This window comes from Eucyclogobius newberryi, unplaced genomic scaffold (genome assembly GCF_026437365.1).
Source record: "Eucyclogobius newberryi isolate DKJ021-1_F unplaced genomic scaffold, fEucNew1.0.hap1 SCAF_4, whole genome shotgun sequence".
Lineage (NCBI taxonomy): Eukaryota > Metazoa > Chordata > Actinopteri > Gobiiformes > Gobiidae > Eucyclogobius > Eucyclogobius newberryi.
Window position 1 is genome coordinate 22,930,152 of NW_027316056.1, and position 16,086 is coordinate 22,946,237.

The 16,086-nt window shown below is 41.1% G+C and overlaps 3 protein-coding genes across 3 annotated transcripts; all 3 read left to right on the top strand.

Moving 5' to 3' along the window:
* The first annotated feature begins 1,337 nt into the window (after positions 1-1,337).
* On the top strand, positions 1,338-5,620 carry LOC140377711 (growth factor receptor-bound protein 2-like). The gene is made up of 4 exons (XM_072463246.1): positions 1,338-1,429; positions 2,354-2,451; positions 3,280-3,402; positions 5,425-5,620. The coding sequence occupies exons 1-4, from the start codon at positions 1,352-1,354 to the stop codon at positions 5,582-5,584; spliced, it is 459 nt and encodes a 152-aa protein (XP_072319347.1). The 5' UTR covers positions 1,338-1,351; the 3' UTR covers positions 5,585-5,620.
* Positions 5,621-8,858: 3,238 nt separating this feature from the next.
* sumo2a (small ubiquitin like modifier 2a) lies at positions 8,859-11,038 on the top strand. The gene is made up of 4 exons (XM_072462690.1): positions 8,859-9,008; positions 9,443-9,574; positions 9,994-10,065; positions 10,660-11,038. The coding sequence occupies exons 1-4, from the start codon at positions 8,988-8,990 to the stop codon at positions 10,723-10,725; spliced, it is 291 nt and encodes a 96-aa protein (XP_072318791.1). The 5' UTR covers positions 8,859-8,987; the 3' UTR covers positions 10,726-11,038.
* An 837-nt stretch (positions 11,039-11,875) lies between these two features.
* On the top strand, positions 11,876-16,082 carry jpt1a (Jupiter microtubule associated homolog 1a). The gene is made up of 5 exons (XM_072462689.1): positions 11,876-12,084; positions 13,254-13,393; positions 13,977-14,056; positions 15,429-15,456; positions 15,545-16,082. Exons 1-5 carry the CDS (start codon positions 12,029-12,031, stop codon positions 15,661-15,663), a joined length of 423 nt encoding a protein of 140 aa, XP_072318790.1. The 5' UTR covers positions 11,876-12,028; the 3' UTR covers positions 15,664-16,082.
* Positions 16,083-16,086: the final 4 nt, after the last annotated feature.

Below are 16,086 nucleotides of genomic sequence, written 5' to 3' on the forward strand. Positions count from 1 at the left end.
ACAAGATGTATTCAGAACGCTTAAGAAGATGAAGATGAAGACTTTCAAAGACCTCAAGAAAAAGCCATCCAAAAGATCTACCAAAGAGTCTGATGTAAAAAGTCATCGCAACATATTTGCCAGGCTTCTCATAATTAGTCAAAGCAGCAGGTTAGATTTGCATGAGATTCTGTCCTATTCCCTAGGGTTAAAATAGTGCTTTTAGATTATGTTTTTATAGTGTAGTATGAATCAGAAATGGAGAATTTGTAATTGTTGAAGCATTCAGTTGAATACTAAATGTGGAGTGCGTAATGATAACATGCAGAATTGTTAAAACGTTTTTTTAACATTTGCACATAAACTGAAGCACCCAGAGTCTCTCCACTTTACAACCTCCAACAAAGTAGTTATGTCTCTGAGAATCTGAATTTCTGAAGTAATCAATCAAAGAATGAAAAAAATAAGAAGGTATGAAGGTAAACTGGCAACTTCGGCACCTATTTTCTGAAACACTGGAGGAAATCATGCGGAGAACTTTTTCCCCAGCTCAAATATATATTTGAGATTGGAAAACCACACAGAAAAGTAGTTCTGGTGTTCTGGAGCGAAATTCATTTTCTAGCCACAGACGATGAACCGAGTTACAGCCTATTTCACACTGCACTGTCCAGTCTAATGAAGCCTACGGCACAACAATAAAACAGTTCAGCACAGTTTATTGTAATGTCATGTCTTATGCATAAATTGGACAAAATTCTCAAAATCTACATTCCAGCCTTAAAATATCAACAGAAGTAAACAACCTGAAGGTTATTCATCCTGAAAGAGGGACTTTTATTTATTTACCGTTATTTAACCAGGTAAGAAACCCATTGAGAGCTAAACCTGTTTCACAAGAGTGACCTGGGACTTTAGTCTAATTGTGGTGGTTGAAGGAGCCAAACCGGACAGAAATGCATTACCTTTTGAGGTGTCTGCTCAGAAGGAATTTGTTTTTCTACCGGTATCCTGATACTCTGGGGCCTGAACATTTCCTCAATGTTAGGAGAGGTCAAAGGGCAGGCAAAAGGGGAATCTGCCTTTTGTGTAGGGGGTTGGTACTAACTATAACAACTGAACCGACTCCAGATCCGACCATAGAGGAGCTCCCGGGCAATGTCGGCTTGTCTGTTGAATGGATGCTGTTTCTGTAAATAAACATCTTTTAAAATACACAAGCGACCCAACCACCTCAGCCAACACCTTGAGAAACCACACTTTCCTGCTGAGCCTTGTTGTGAGAAGGACTGGGTGGAGTTAAGCTATATATACAGTAGGAAATGAAGAGAAGACCAGTGACTCCAGCATCAACCTGAACCTGGAAGGAGATATGGAAGCTGAAGCTAAATTTGACTTTGACGCCACGGCAGATGATGAACTGAGTTTCAAGCATGGACAGATCTTGAAGGTAAAATTAAATTCTACAGATCGGGAATATAATGGCTACTTACTGATGGCCACAGATGGTATGTTTACCATTGGATACAGAATAAGAGAAGTTTCTTTACGTTTATTTGCAGAACTAAAGTACAGTAAAGACGGGTTACTCACTAAGACAAATACAAAGAAACTAGTCAATAAAAAACAGGCTTTAGCAAATTAATTTGACCAAGAATAGTGAAGATATATTTACTGCAGCATAAAACTGAAACGCAGATTTCCCATGATTAGTCCTGACCGGTCCCCGAGGTCCTCAGAGTCCGAGATGGTTCATATGTATGTGGCAACCGGAACATCCCATTTCCTGTTTGAAAATGTAAACCTGTGGATTTCTAATTCCTTCAAATTGGATTTATTTGAACATACAACAGAAATGTACATTGTGCTCTTTTATGCTGTTTTATGTGGGCTGGTGCCCAGAGTCAGGGCCAAACATGGGAAATCAGTGTTTAAGTTTCATGCAGCTTGAATCTGGAACAGTCGTCCTACAAATATACTAAACTAGGCTCAAAACAATTCTGTTGAATGCATCATATTTGGTTCTATAAAGCACATTGAATTACTTTATGTATGAATAGTGCTCTACAGATAAACTTGCCTGACCCACAGCAGCAAGTACACATGCTGCCATATTCAGACAAAACTGATACAGATATGTCATTTGAAGAGCAAGTTTCCAGTGCTTTTGGCCACACCCACTTTATATCCATATAAATTGTGCTTTTTCACATATGCATAGGGAATGTTTTGTCCTTGTTTTCATATTTTGAAGCTCAAGTAAAATGTACATATATATTCTTTTTCACTCAAAGATTCGATTTTTGGCTCACTGTTACTTGGCAAATCACTAAAACCACCTCAGCCAGTTTGTGAAGAATGTTGTTTTGTTAAGATCATGCAAATGGAGGAGCGCAGTGACTGGTGCACAGCCGAATACAACGGGAAAGAAGGCTTTATTCCCAAGAACTATGTCATGATTAAGGCGCACAGGTATGTCAAGAAATATGTTTGGAAATGTCATAAAGATTATTAAAGATATCATGTTCCACTGTTTGTTATTATTTTACCCTATGTTTTTCAACCCGAACCAATGAGGTCTCACATTCGGTCCTATTTTCAAATAAACACATTTATCATTTACAAAATAAAAAATATAATAGTTGACAACTGTAAACTCCCCGAAAGCAGTAATTCATTCACACTAATAAAATCTTTTTGGGAAGTAATTGAACTGGATTTCACTTACACAGAGGGGTTTATGTAAGCCTTAGGCTGTCTGTGCTGACAGTAGATTTGGGGGAGTTTTTAAAAAAAATATTATCAATCAATTGTTTTGAGTCAGGCCTTTGTTGAAATTGTAAATTTATTATGCAGTTCCATTTTTAGGGACACAAAGTCTAATGTCAATTGTCTGCACAACCACACACATGCATGTTGGGTTTACATGCCGTTTGAGGACATTATTGACTATTAACCATAGTTAAGGTTAGAATCTCAAGCTTAAGCTTAACCTAAACCCTCAACTTAACCCTTTAACCTGTATCTTGCGATTTGATCAACCATTTTGTTGATCTAATAAAGGATTTACAACATAAGGACCTATTTTTTGTTCCATAAAGGAGGCAGGTCCATTATGTGAGATACAAAATGTAGTCCCCACCCTGACTCTACCTGCACTCACACACCAAGACTGAGGGAACCCAGGTATATTAAGATATGCTTTAAGCTTATACAATCTCCATTTAGAAGAGATGTGTAATTACCCAAATGTACATTATATTTAATAAAATTGTTAAAACTGTTCTTAATTCTATACAGCTGGTTTCATGGACATTTGAGAAAGGAGGAGGCAGAAGAATTGTTAAGCAAACAGACTAAGGATGGAGCCTACCTGATTCGTTATAGTGAGAGTACATATGGAGATTTCATCCTTTCAGTCAAGTAGGCATAACTTTTACACTATTATACTATATTATTCCACCACATGACCTTTTTCAATATGCTCACTGTTAAAAACCCAGGCCAAACTCACAAAAGTAACAAACACAGCTACAAATATCATAAGACTACCCACACCTAACCTTGCAGACATGAGCAATAGGACCATTGGTCACATGGCACTCTCCTTTGAATAGGACTCCACTCACCCACTAGAATCTAGATGATCATGTGATGATGCTATGGCAAGGGCTTCTCCTACCCCATGGCTTCAAAACTATTGTATACGACCGGTAGGTTATACCCTAAACCTGATTCCTATTTAAAGAGGGGTTCTCTTTTGTAGTCTCTTCTTTCAAACCATCTCTTCTCCCTGCTTAGAATCTTCCCCTCACTGTCCTCAAAGGAGTGGTTTGTGGCTTTAAGATTAATTCTGTGCTGATAAAGCCTCTTGTGCAGTGGCTGTTTAGTCTAATTTAATCTTTAATTTAATCAGCCATTTCGTTACCATCCACTCCCACATGCGCAGGAACCCAAATGAGGAAAACCCTCACATCCTTCCTGGACAGGGAGAGTATCAGACAGAAGATACCATTTAACACATCCTGTCTGCAATCCGACTTTCCAGATTTAATGCTTTGCAATGCAGAAAGGCTGTCAGAGGCCACCACAACGCCGCAACACTTTAAAGTAGATTCCGCCCATTCCAATACCAACTGTATCCCTATGAGTTCCGATGTGAAAACAGAAAGGCGATCTGTTAACCTCTTCTTGACCGCCAGCTCCAGGTCATGCATGAAAAAAGCAGAGCCGGTACGCCCACTCTCAGGATCCCTAGACACATCGGTATAAATACATACATCATCTGAGTTCCTGTCGATGAGCTCTTGAACATAAAACTGCGGTGCCCTCCCAGTGACTCCTTTATGTTTGCTATGCAAGCTTATATCAACAGGAGCCGGTACAAACTTCCAAGGAGCTATAGAAGACAAAGCCACCGAAGGGCTCACACTTAGATCACTAACCCCAGCAAGCCCCGCTTTCGCATTTCCTACCCAGCTAAAAACCATACTGTCAGCCTCATTCTGTCCCCCATCATCCCTGAGAAATTCCCTTACCGGGTGCGAGCTTGTATGACCTTGCACATTCACCCAGTAAGCCAACAGAAGTTCTAGCCGTAACGGCAATTCTCTCAACTCAAGCTGCAGCGCCGAGACAGGGGAGGTCCTAAAAGCCCTACAGCAGATACTCATGGCCTGGGCTTGCTCCACATCAAGCGTCTTCAAGTTAGTCTCAGCCGCAGACATGTAGGCTATACAGCCATAATCAATAGCTGCCCTCAAGATGGCCCGATAAATACTCAGGAACGACCTTCTGCTGGCCCCCTAGTCCTGGCCGGATAGACAACGAAGCAAGTTATTCACCTTTTTGCATTTACCACTGACCATATCAATGTGCTGTCGCCAGCTAAGCCTCTCGTCAAAAGTGACCCCCAAGAACCTCACTTCCCTGACCTGTTCGAGTACCTGCCCATGCAGTCTAAGGGAGACGTCATTATGCCCATTGAAGAAACAAATCACTTGAGACTTCTGTACGGACAGTTTAAGCCCCCAATTCAGAGTCCACTGCTCCACCTGCTGTATTGCTCTTTGCAGTTTCGCCTCGTAAAATCTGAGATTTCTTCCTCTCACCCATAGAGCGCCATCATCGGCATTAAGTTTAAACTAAAGGGTTCAGTTTATGACCCCTATAGTTTGGACTTATTCTTTAAGTCATAAGTCTTATGTCTTTAAGTCAAAGACATAAAGTGTTTATGTCGTTGAATTAAAGACATAAACTTTATGTCTTTGACTTACCTCTATAGTTTCAGTTGCAAACCTTTAAAATATATACATTTCTTTTGTTCTAAAACGTTTGCCTCTGATGAATATTTCCTCATTTCCACTACTTAAAAAGTGGAAACGCATTACAGATTTGGTGCCTTCATGAATAACAAGCATACTGGCCTATGTTGTTGTGTTATAGGTTTGAAATGGCTGTGCGGCATTTTAAGATCCTTCGTGACGGTGCAGGGAAATACTTCCTGTGGGTGATAAAGTTCAACTCTCTGAACCAGCTCGTGAGCTATCACCGAGCATCCTCTGTGTCCCGCTCTGAAGAGATCCTGCTCATGGACATGGAGTAAATACACAAATATTCAACATTACCAAACTACTGAAACATTTTTGTTCTGAAATTATGTTATGTTAAAAGTATTGAATTGATTACTGAGATTGACAACGTGTTTCCTCAAAAATATTCAGTAAAGTGCAAGCTTTTGTTACTTGTTCCATCAAACCATAACATATTAAACAATTCCATAATTGTAAACAAATGTATTTTTTGTTTTTGCAGAAATCAGAGGTAGCTTCTGCCCGATGAGCAGGAGACAGTTGAAATAACATTATCGACTTGAGTTGCAGGAATACAGTACATGATTAGAAATAAACATTTTTCGAACAAAAGAAACATTATTCACAGTGTTGATATTTAGCTGACTTCATCCAAAATGTGATGTCAAACAGACAGCTATTGTTTCTTCAGAATCAGAATCAGAAAAGGTTTATTGCCATTGCCAATGAACAAAATACCCAAACATAGGAACTTGCTTTGGTGATTCGGTGCAACATACAATGATGCACCAATGATACAATGGCATGCATCAAAGGAAAACAAAATTAAATGTACCATAGGATAAAAAATAAAAATAGCCTCACTATCTACAAAAAAAATTACAATTAAATTTACAGATGTAGTTCAGACAGTGAACAGTGCAGTGAGTGAGTGATTAACGTTTGTAATTACAGTGACAGTGTTTAGAAGTGTTCCTGAGTCCAACGGCAGAGGGAAAGAATCTGTTCTTGTGGCAGGAGGTTCTGGTCTGGATGGACCGTAGCCTCCTGTCTGATGGGAGTGGCCTCATGCCTGAGGGGAGTGGCCTCATGCCTGAGGGGAGTGGCCTCATCAGAGCGCATAATGCGCTGTAGTCTCTGTTTGTCCCTGGCTGTGGCTCCAGCGTACAACACGGTGATGGAGGAGGTGAGGATGGACTCAATGATGGCCGTGTAGAACTGCACCATCATCTGCACTGGCAGCTTGGCATTCCTCAGCTGCTGCAGGAAGTACATCCTCTGCTGGGCCTTCTTGATGAGGGAGCTGATGGTGAGCTCCCACTTGAGGTCCTGGGTGATGATGGTGCAGAGAAAGCGGAGGGAGTCCACGGCGGTGATGGGGGAGTCTGTGATAGTGAGGGGGTGCTGGGGGACTTTCCTGAAGTCCACGATCATCTCCTCTGTCTTCTGGGCATTGAACTCCAGGTTGTTACCACTGCACCAGGACACCAGCCGGTCCCTTGAGGAGAAACTTGATCAGTTTTATGGAGTCGTGGCTGGAGGTGCAGCAGTTTGTGTACAGGGAGAAGAGCAGGGGAGAAAGTACACAGCCCTGTGGACATCCTATGTTGATGGTCCGAGTGTCTGAGACATTCTTCCCCAGCCACACGCACTGCCTCCGATCCATCAGGAAGTCAGTGATCCACCTGCAGGTGGAGTCAGGCACGTTGAGCTGGGAGAGCTTGTCCTGGAGCAGAGCAGGAGGTGGTGTTGAATCCAGAGCTGAAGTCCACAAACAGGATCCTGGCATAGGTTCCCGGGGAGACCAGATGCTGCAGGATGAAGTGTAGTGCCAGGTTGATGGCGTCGTCTATAGACCTGTTGGCTCTGTAGGTGAACTGCAGGGGGTCCAGCAGGAATGAGGTGAATTCTGTCCATGCAGCTGCAATTGGCATCAGTCATCAAAACAGAGGCTCATTTTACAGTCATGTCAAGCTTCACAAACAGCATTAACTTTTACTATTTATTTATCTATTTGATTGGGACAGTACATTTTAATATACAGATATGATATTTATCTCCATCCGATGTCCCAAGGGGTCACAAAAGACCCAACAACAATAACACAAATCAATTTAGTAACTTAACATGTACCAATCAAAATATCCGTATGAACCCAATTCTATGGTACTATTATAATATTAAAAAATCTTTGCTATTTTGAAACTGGAGCAGTGTCGATATTTAAAACAAAGACAAATTACTGCACACAATGCGCTGGAAAGCCCTGTTGATTGCATTTGATTTTTTATCATCTACAACGTTATCACAGGCGTCCCTACGATGGTGACTGTGGATGAGGTAAAGGAGAATTTAACTGGCTCTAAGGTAGTGGACGCTAGGCGGTTGAAGGTGACCTGGTTTGGGGTAAGATATGATAGCCTGTCAGTAATGATAAAATGCCTTCCTAGTAAGGTGTTAAGGACATAGCTCTGTCTACAGGGGATGCGTGTTTAGCAGAAGGGCTGCTGAGGTGCAGAAAATTAAAGACTCAAGGCATATCTTATAAAGTGAGTGAAACCAGCGTTGCTCCCAAGAGTGGAGGTTCCAAGAGTGGAGGTTCCAAGAGTGGAGGTTCCAAGAGTGGAGGTTCCAGAAGTACTGAGGTTGTGGATAGAAAGGATTTTGTACTCTTTATGGTGGATGTTATAAACTGTGCTGCTCAAACTCAAAAGAGGACTGAAAGGATCGGGATCATTGCTAAAGTTGCAGGAAGATTCCTTGGAACTGATTGGGAATCAGAGTAATCAAAGTAAAGAAATGGAGGTAGGGGCGTGGCTGGTCTCCTGCCCATAGTAGATGCACAACGACAACAACAGAAGTAACTCCAGAAATCACAATTACAGTGGGTGGATAAAGAAGAGGAGGAGGAGGAAGAGGAGGAGGAGGAGGAGGAGGAGGAGGAGGAGGAGGAGGAGGAGGAGAAGGAGAAGGAGAAGGAGAAGGAGGAGAAGAAGAAGAAGAAGAAGAAGAAGAAGAAGAAGAAGAAGAAGAAGAAGAAGAAGAAGAAGAAGAAGAAGAAGAAGAAGAAGAAGAAGAAGAACAAGAAGAACAGGAACAAGAACAAGAACAAGAACTTGTGGGCTTTGAACTGAAGAATGAAGTCTAAAGAATAAAGTCTGAAGAATAAAGTCTAATGAAAAAAGTCTGGCGGTAATGTAACGCTTGGATACCAGCCGCCATAAAACAACAACATAAAACGCCAAAGAAGAAGAAGAGTTGGGTGACACAAGATGATTTCCAGAAATAATAAAGAAAGTTGAGGATCATGTGTGTTTAAATAATTGATTGTATGATTAATATATAGTATAGAGTATAGTAGTGTAGTATAGAGCCATGATTTGCATTGGCACATGCTCACAAGAGCAGTTTAACATTCAGAGAACACTTCTGACACCTAGGGGAATACTTTTGTATTGCAAAATGCTTGTTTCTTTCCCTACCGTAACCAAAGTGAAATACATGTCAGTGCATTCAAAAGCTCCGAACATGGAATATGGCATGACTTCTTGTTAGGTGTGCTGCTTACACATTGCATGTTTGTACGGACGTGTTTTTGGGGACACCACTTGCACATTTGTGCTGCGGCAACGAGGCGCGCTGAGATCACTTTGCGCCTGCGCAGTAGCTCAGCCATAACAGCAGCAGACAGGAGCCATGGCAGACGAAAAACCAAAGGTAATGTTTATTTTATGCTCCCTCCTGACTTCTTACTGTATACCTAGTTATAGTTTTGGTTTCATATGAGACACTGAGCGTAAAGTAAAGAAAACATCATCGGCCACATTAGCTCGCTTTACAAGAATCATTCTAATGACAAAGTTAGCAATGCTAGCTAACGTTTACTAACGAGCTAACGTGCAGTGTGCGTCTAAAACATACTAGACTCGAGACAGAAGAAAATAAACAATGAGACGTCGTTGTAAATGCCGTGTTTTAAATGCATGTGCGTAATGAGCCCACAAATCCATACAGAATCTACATCTAACGTTAGGCCTTACGTTGAATGGATGATGGACCTGTGTCTGTGTGTGCCTCAGGTTTATCTACTTTGTGCTGACTCGATTGCTCCAATGAAATGAACTAACCTCATACTTTCTCTCGTTCTTCAGGAGGGTGTCAAGACGGAAAACAATGAGCACATCAACCTGAAGGTGGCAGGGCAGGACGGCTCCGTGGTGCAGTTCAAAATCAAGAGACACACTCCACTCAGCAAACTCATGAAAGCTTACTGTGAACGACAGGTAAACAGGCAGCCATGTAAGACGAGCACATGGAGGTGGGAGATGCATCAAAAATGAGTCGCATCACAGTTATTGTTTTGGAGACGGGCATCATTAGAACATTAAGGATCTGGTCTACAATCAAAACTATTAATAATGACTGCAAAAAGAGCTGCTTGTAAATTAATTGAACCAAAACATGCAGTGTCATCTTCCTGGTTGTGCAATACTTGCATTTCTTGGCACATTTCAGGACATTCCTCATGCGTTGGTAAAATATTGCCAGAAATATCGTTATAGAGATCATTAAGCAGCAAATACTTTGGGGAGGTATTCGTTTTTTGTCAATATTGCCCACCCTAGTAGTACACCAGGCTGTGAACCAACACGTACGGTTTGCACTCAATAATACTCTTTTCTGACTTCTTTGTTTTGCACAGGGGTTGTCCATGAGTCAAATAAGGTTCAGGTTTGATGGACAGCCCATTAATGAAACAGATACTCCTTCACAGGTAAGACAACCCGTAATTGTAATAATGATAATGAGTAAACTGTCAATGTTTCTATTAATAGTTCTTCAACATAACATAGTTTAAAGTGCACGTGACCGGCTAATCTGCCCATTTCACTAAAACGTAGTAATGCTTGTATTTTTTTGTTCTTTGTTTAAAAAAACGTTCTCTAGTTTATTTAGTTAAATGAATGGGCAGTAGAGGTAATTACCTGACTGTTACCTTGCCACAGTCCAGTAAACAAGGGCCAAAGATCAGCTAATTTATGCTTAACTTGAGATTTAATAACACAAGGGGAAAATAACTGATTGCAATTTTCAAGACACACATTTTAATTACAACTCGATTCCCAATTATTGTTTTGATCACTGAATTTTAGTACTATTCTGTCATTTTCAACTTTTTGTCACAAACTGCCACTTGACAGGTGTAAAAGTATCATGACTATTTGCTACAGGTCAGGTATTATCCACAAACGTGCGCACTTAGAAATCTGTGTACGTATGTGTGAGGTTTTTGTTAAAAAGTTCATGTATACAATTCTGAGCATTGTGGGATAACTGACACAAAATCTTAAATATGTTTATCTTGCAGCTAGAAATGGAGGATGAAGACACAATCGATGTTTTCCAACAGCAAACGGGGGGCTCTTTACTTTGAAGACCATTTCCTTCAAACATTTTCTACCTCCCATGCTGAACCTTTTGTTCTTATCGTTCTCACACTTGAACATCTGGGAATCTGCCAACATCATGGCATGAAGAGGCCACACATTTCTTTAGGTTGTTTTTCACTTGTCTCCTACTATTTTATTGGATCATATTAGTGTATTGTTTCAGAGTTTTGCTTGTTTGGAGGTTTTCGGTAAATGAAAAGTGTTTTCCCCATTTGTAAGTAGGGCTGCTACAAGTGTAACCATTTCTTGAATAAAATTGTCATTGTCAACCAATTAAAGTAATTGATGAATTTCAAATAGACTGTTTAGTTCAAGTGGCGTCATCACTTTCTAAAGCGCCGAAGTTTATTGTCAAATTCACTGTCAAATGCTTCCATGTATGCAATATCTTGGTAGTTAATGAGCCAAGCTGCATGAAACAAAAACAGAAGTTCAAAACCTTATTCTAGGTACAACTAATGTTTTCACCCACACAAAGTGTCAATAATATTCCATTTGTATAGATAATTTTAATAGTAGGTTTGAGGACAAAATTCCAGGTAAGAACAAATTTTGAACATTTGTTTCCAACATTTGCTTCAAAAAGAGTCATTGGCAACTTCAGCCTGAACTATTAATGTAAAATTGTAGAATGTGAACCATTACAAAAGTACTGTTCTTACATGTGACTGAACAATAAAACATGCTAGAGAGAAAACAGTTTGTGCATTTGATGAAGTTTAGGGTTAGTCAGTAAATCTACTCGATCGTCTGCTTCAGGTCATTTTAACATTTTTGGTTGACATGCTCTTCAGTAATTGATTTTAGGAATAACTTGTTGCAGTCCTATTTGTGACTAATGTTGCTAAAGCTGTAGGCCTAACTTCACACAACCTGTAATCAATTCATTAGATAAGACTCATTAGACATAAGACCCAACTTATATTGTGATGGATATATCTTAATACAGCCCTTTATGTATAAAGTGCATGCCCTTGATATTAAAGTTTTTTTTTCAATTTATTCTGTGGATTGTTTCTTTGATATTTTATTTTTAATGTACGCTACTTGTCCACATAACACATGACATTTTTATTGAAGAATCATAGTGTAGTTTGATGAAATTTACTCATAACCTCGCCTTTGTTGTGAAAGGGACCGGATATGTGGCACAGGCTTATTTCCGCTAGACTCTGAAATGCACGGTAGTTTTTCAGAGAACAAGAGACTATGGTTAGCAGATGAAGTGCAGCAGCATCCAATTTTTGTCAGACATAGAGTTAATCCACGATATTTGCTTTTGCAAAAATGACGACGACGAAAACATTTAAAGGGATGGAGCCCGGCGCTAAAAATAGTTCAAGGTAACAAAACACGTTCAACCGATTCTGTTGTGCCAGTCAATTAAATAATATAAAATAATCAAGCGTCATTATCTTTAACCTCTGATGTGATTGTCCCACTGGAGGCACACTGTGTTCTCTTTTGTCAAAGCACAAATGCTCTCCGTGAGCCTCGATCACAGGAAGATGCTCTGATGGTGGCCGACATGTGCAGAGCCTTTCTCTCCTTTTGTAACATTGCATCTATAGGCAGTGCATCAGGCCGACGCCCACATGGCCTTTACACTTGAGTATTTGTTAATTGTTTGAATGGACAGCGATGCATGATGTTCGCCACTGCCCAGTACATCCTTGGGTGGGGCCTAGTGTAATCAGTTATTCACATCCAGCTATATCACTACACTATTGTATACAGGCCTGCATCTACCCTCATGCATCTACCCTCATGCATCTACCCTCATGTATCTACCCTCATGGACTATGTTGATTGTGGTCTAGTTGAAGTTTTACTTGAAATTCATTAATATACCCATAACCTTATGGCAAACCCCTGACTTATAGAGAAAGGGGTGTAGGCTGAGCCTTTGCTGCCACCTTACTGTTACTCCAAGTGTCCAGTGGGGCCTTCCAGTGGGAAATATGTCACTAGCCTAAAAGTGCAGATTATAATGTGTGTTTTCAAGGGCTGGGCAATATGACAAAAAAATCCTCACATTTTATTTTCTTCATATTGGTCAATCCAGAGTTTTTTTGTTTTATTTTGTCTTGTAAAACAAATAAAATGGCTTTCAGTTTTACTTTTCAGAACATGAACAATATAGGCAAGTAGTTTATTTGTAGAGCACATTTCATACACAAGGCAATTCAAAGTCCTTCACACAACAGGAAAAAGACATTAAAATCACAAAGAAATTACAGAAACAGAAATACAATAAAATTAACTAAATAAAAATAAATAAAAAACACCTAGCCACAGAGGGTAACGTGTTTTCGGAGTAAAACTCCTTTTTAAATCAGTCCAACTGATTGTATATATAGACATTAAGTAATTGTAATTTACCCCCATAAAGTGTCACATTTCTTCCGCCAAAGTCTAAGCCCCAAGCCACATGCTTTTCCTGACAGGATTGGCTGTAGACCTGTTGATTGAAAAGACTTGAATTAATTGCACAACCCTATTTTTACCTCAGAGTTCTGCGTCCTCCTGGTGGTGCCTCCAACATCTCTTTTGGTGCTGAAGAGGAGAAACCTGCTCGCATAAACAAGATGGCCTCCAGTGTCTTTGCTGAACCCGAGGATCCTTATGCCAATCGCAGGAATAACCCACCAGGTACCATGACTCGCGTTCATCCACAAACCATAACCACATCCAACCCACAGGAGGGATATGATTAATTGTGGCGCCACCAAAATGTAAGATTTGTTGTGAATGTTTCCCATTCGTCCATCTTCCGTTTATCCAGGGTTGGGTTGTGGGGCCTGCAGTCTGTTTACTAATGAAAGTGAGTTTGGAAAGGAAATGAGAGTGAGTCATTTGTTTATGAGGAGTGTACACACAAAGGAAAAACGATTGTATTGTATTTTGTATTCATCAGTTTAGTTTCGATTTCATCATGCTCCAAATAAAATGTCCAGCTATGGACCAGTCATAAGTATGTTCCTGTTTGTGTAGGTGTGTGTTCATCATAAAATAAAATTGGCGCTCTATAGGGAATCTTTTTCTAGGCCTTCAAACTGGCTCAAGGATTGTTGATATTATAGATCCGTGATCTATTATTATACAGTTTTAGATCAATATTGCAATTTACAACAAACAAAATGTAAAATAATATGCTTTTTCATATTTTTGTTCACCATATTTCTCCATCTGTAATATAATGTAATTTACTTCATTAAACTTGTTATTCTTCTAGGAGGGGAGCCCACTGGTGTGCTTTGTGGGGAGTCCTCTGCACCACTGAGAAGAAGAGACCCATCCAACTCGGCAGCTACTGTAAGAATAATACAAATAATAAGAAACTATTATCCAGTGAGACCAGTGTTTGTCTAAAATATTGGGTTTGTGTCTGTGCATGTCTTCAAGCACTGACACATTTCTGCATATTGTATTACTATGGAATACATCTTCCAGTCCAGACTGATCTGTTTGTCTCTTTTAAAAAGGCAAATAAATAAATAAAGGTCTGCCTGCTACTTCATCATTTAAGTTAAACTAGTTTGAGGCCATTTGCAAAAATGCAGTGAGCATCAATACATCCATCTTTTTCCGTTTATCCGGGGCCGGGTCGCGGGGGCAGTCTAAGCAGGGACTCCCAGACTTCCCTCTCCCCAGACACTTCCTCCAACTCCTCCAGGGGGTCCTGAGGCATTCCCAGGCCAGCCGAGAGACATAGTCCCTCCAGCTTGTCCTGGGTCTTCCACGGTGCCTCTTACCGATGGGACCTGCCCGAGCCACCTCAGCTGGCTCCTCTCAACGTGGAGGAGCAGCGGCTCTACTCCGAGCTCCTCCCGCGTGACTGAGCTCCTCATCTTATCTCTAAGGGAGCGCCCAGCCACCCGACGGAGGAAACTCATTTCGACCGCTTGTATCCGCGATCTTGTCCTTTCGGTCACTACCCAAAGCTCATGACCATAGGTGAGGGGAGGATTGACGGATAAATCGAGAGCTTTTCCTTTCGACTCAGCTCCTTCTTTAACACAACAGTCCGATGCAGCGACTGCATCACTGCAGCCGCTGCACCGATCCACCTGTCAATCTCACGCTCCATCCTTCCCTCATTCGTGAACAAGACCCCGAGATACACCCCCCAAAGGAGACCCCGAGGGACATGGTCAAAAGCCTTCTCCAGATCCACAAAGCACATGTGGACTGGTAAAAAAAAAAACGCTCTGCTCCTCCTGAATCCGAGGTTCGACTATCGGTCGGATTCTCCTCTCCAGTACCTTGGAATAGACCTTACCCGGGAGGCTGAGGAGTGTGATCCCTCTGTAGTTGGGACACACCCTCCGGTCCCCTTTCTTGAACAGAGGGACCACCACCCCGGTCTGCCAGTCCAGAGGCACGGTCCCCGACCGCCACGCGATGTTGCAGAGACGTGTCAACCAAGACAGTCCTACAACATCCAGATACTTTAGGTATACAGGGCGGATCTCATCCACCCCCGGAGCCCTGCCACCGAGGAGTGTGGTGAGCATACAAACCAAATCATTTAAAGGTCTGCAATAGTTCCGGGTTAAATAAGTGCATTAAAAGACATGCCTCGTAGACTAGACTGTAGGAGTACATCCTAATGACTAGGTGCGGGTATATTTGAAAGATCTGCTAATTTAAACATACATGTAATAATTATGTCTCCATTTTCTAGGGAGAGGAACAGTCCTGTGCCGATACTGGTGAGTCTCGGTCAAACACACCCAGCTGGACACACATGTAGAGCCATTTATAATCTATTTATATATTCTCATTATATTCCCTTTTCAGAGAACGAGGTGTGCCCCGAGCAGCAGGCCGAGGCGTCTCCAGCGGAAGAACCGAGCGCTGGTTTACCCTCTGGCCGCAGAAACCCTCCGGGGGGAAAGTCCAGCCTTATTCTGGGATAAAAACCTAACAGCCATTTGTTACCTCCGTCCACCTCTTGTTTCATTACCGTGTTCATAGTGTCTGTAGTTATCTACTCTGAGGTCCTGGAATAGTGAAATCCTTGTTTACATCCTAAAGTGCATTATTCAATACCTCTTTTACGATGACCTTTTTTTCTACTGTTTAATTGTCTTGTTTGGTTAAAAGCACTTTATGTATGTCTTTTTTAATTCAGTCACCCGTGCCAAACCAAGGGGTACCGTGCTAGTATTGTTCTTTTTATAAGTGCCCGAACTTCAGCGGAAGAGCACAAGATGGTGGTGGTCAGAATCAAATTGAACTTTTTTTGGGCTTTTTTTATGCTCTGCTACACGTTGCATGCAATCTGGTATGTATTGTGAGAATGTGATAAAACGGTGAACATGACCCTCAAATTGAACATT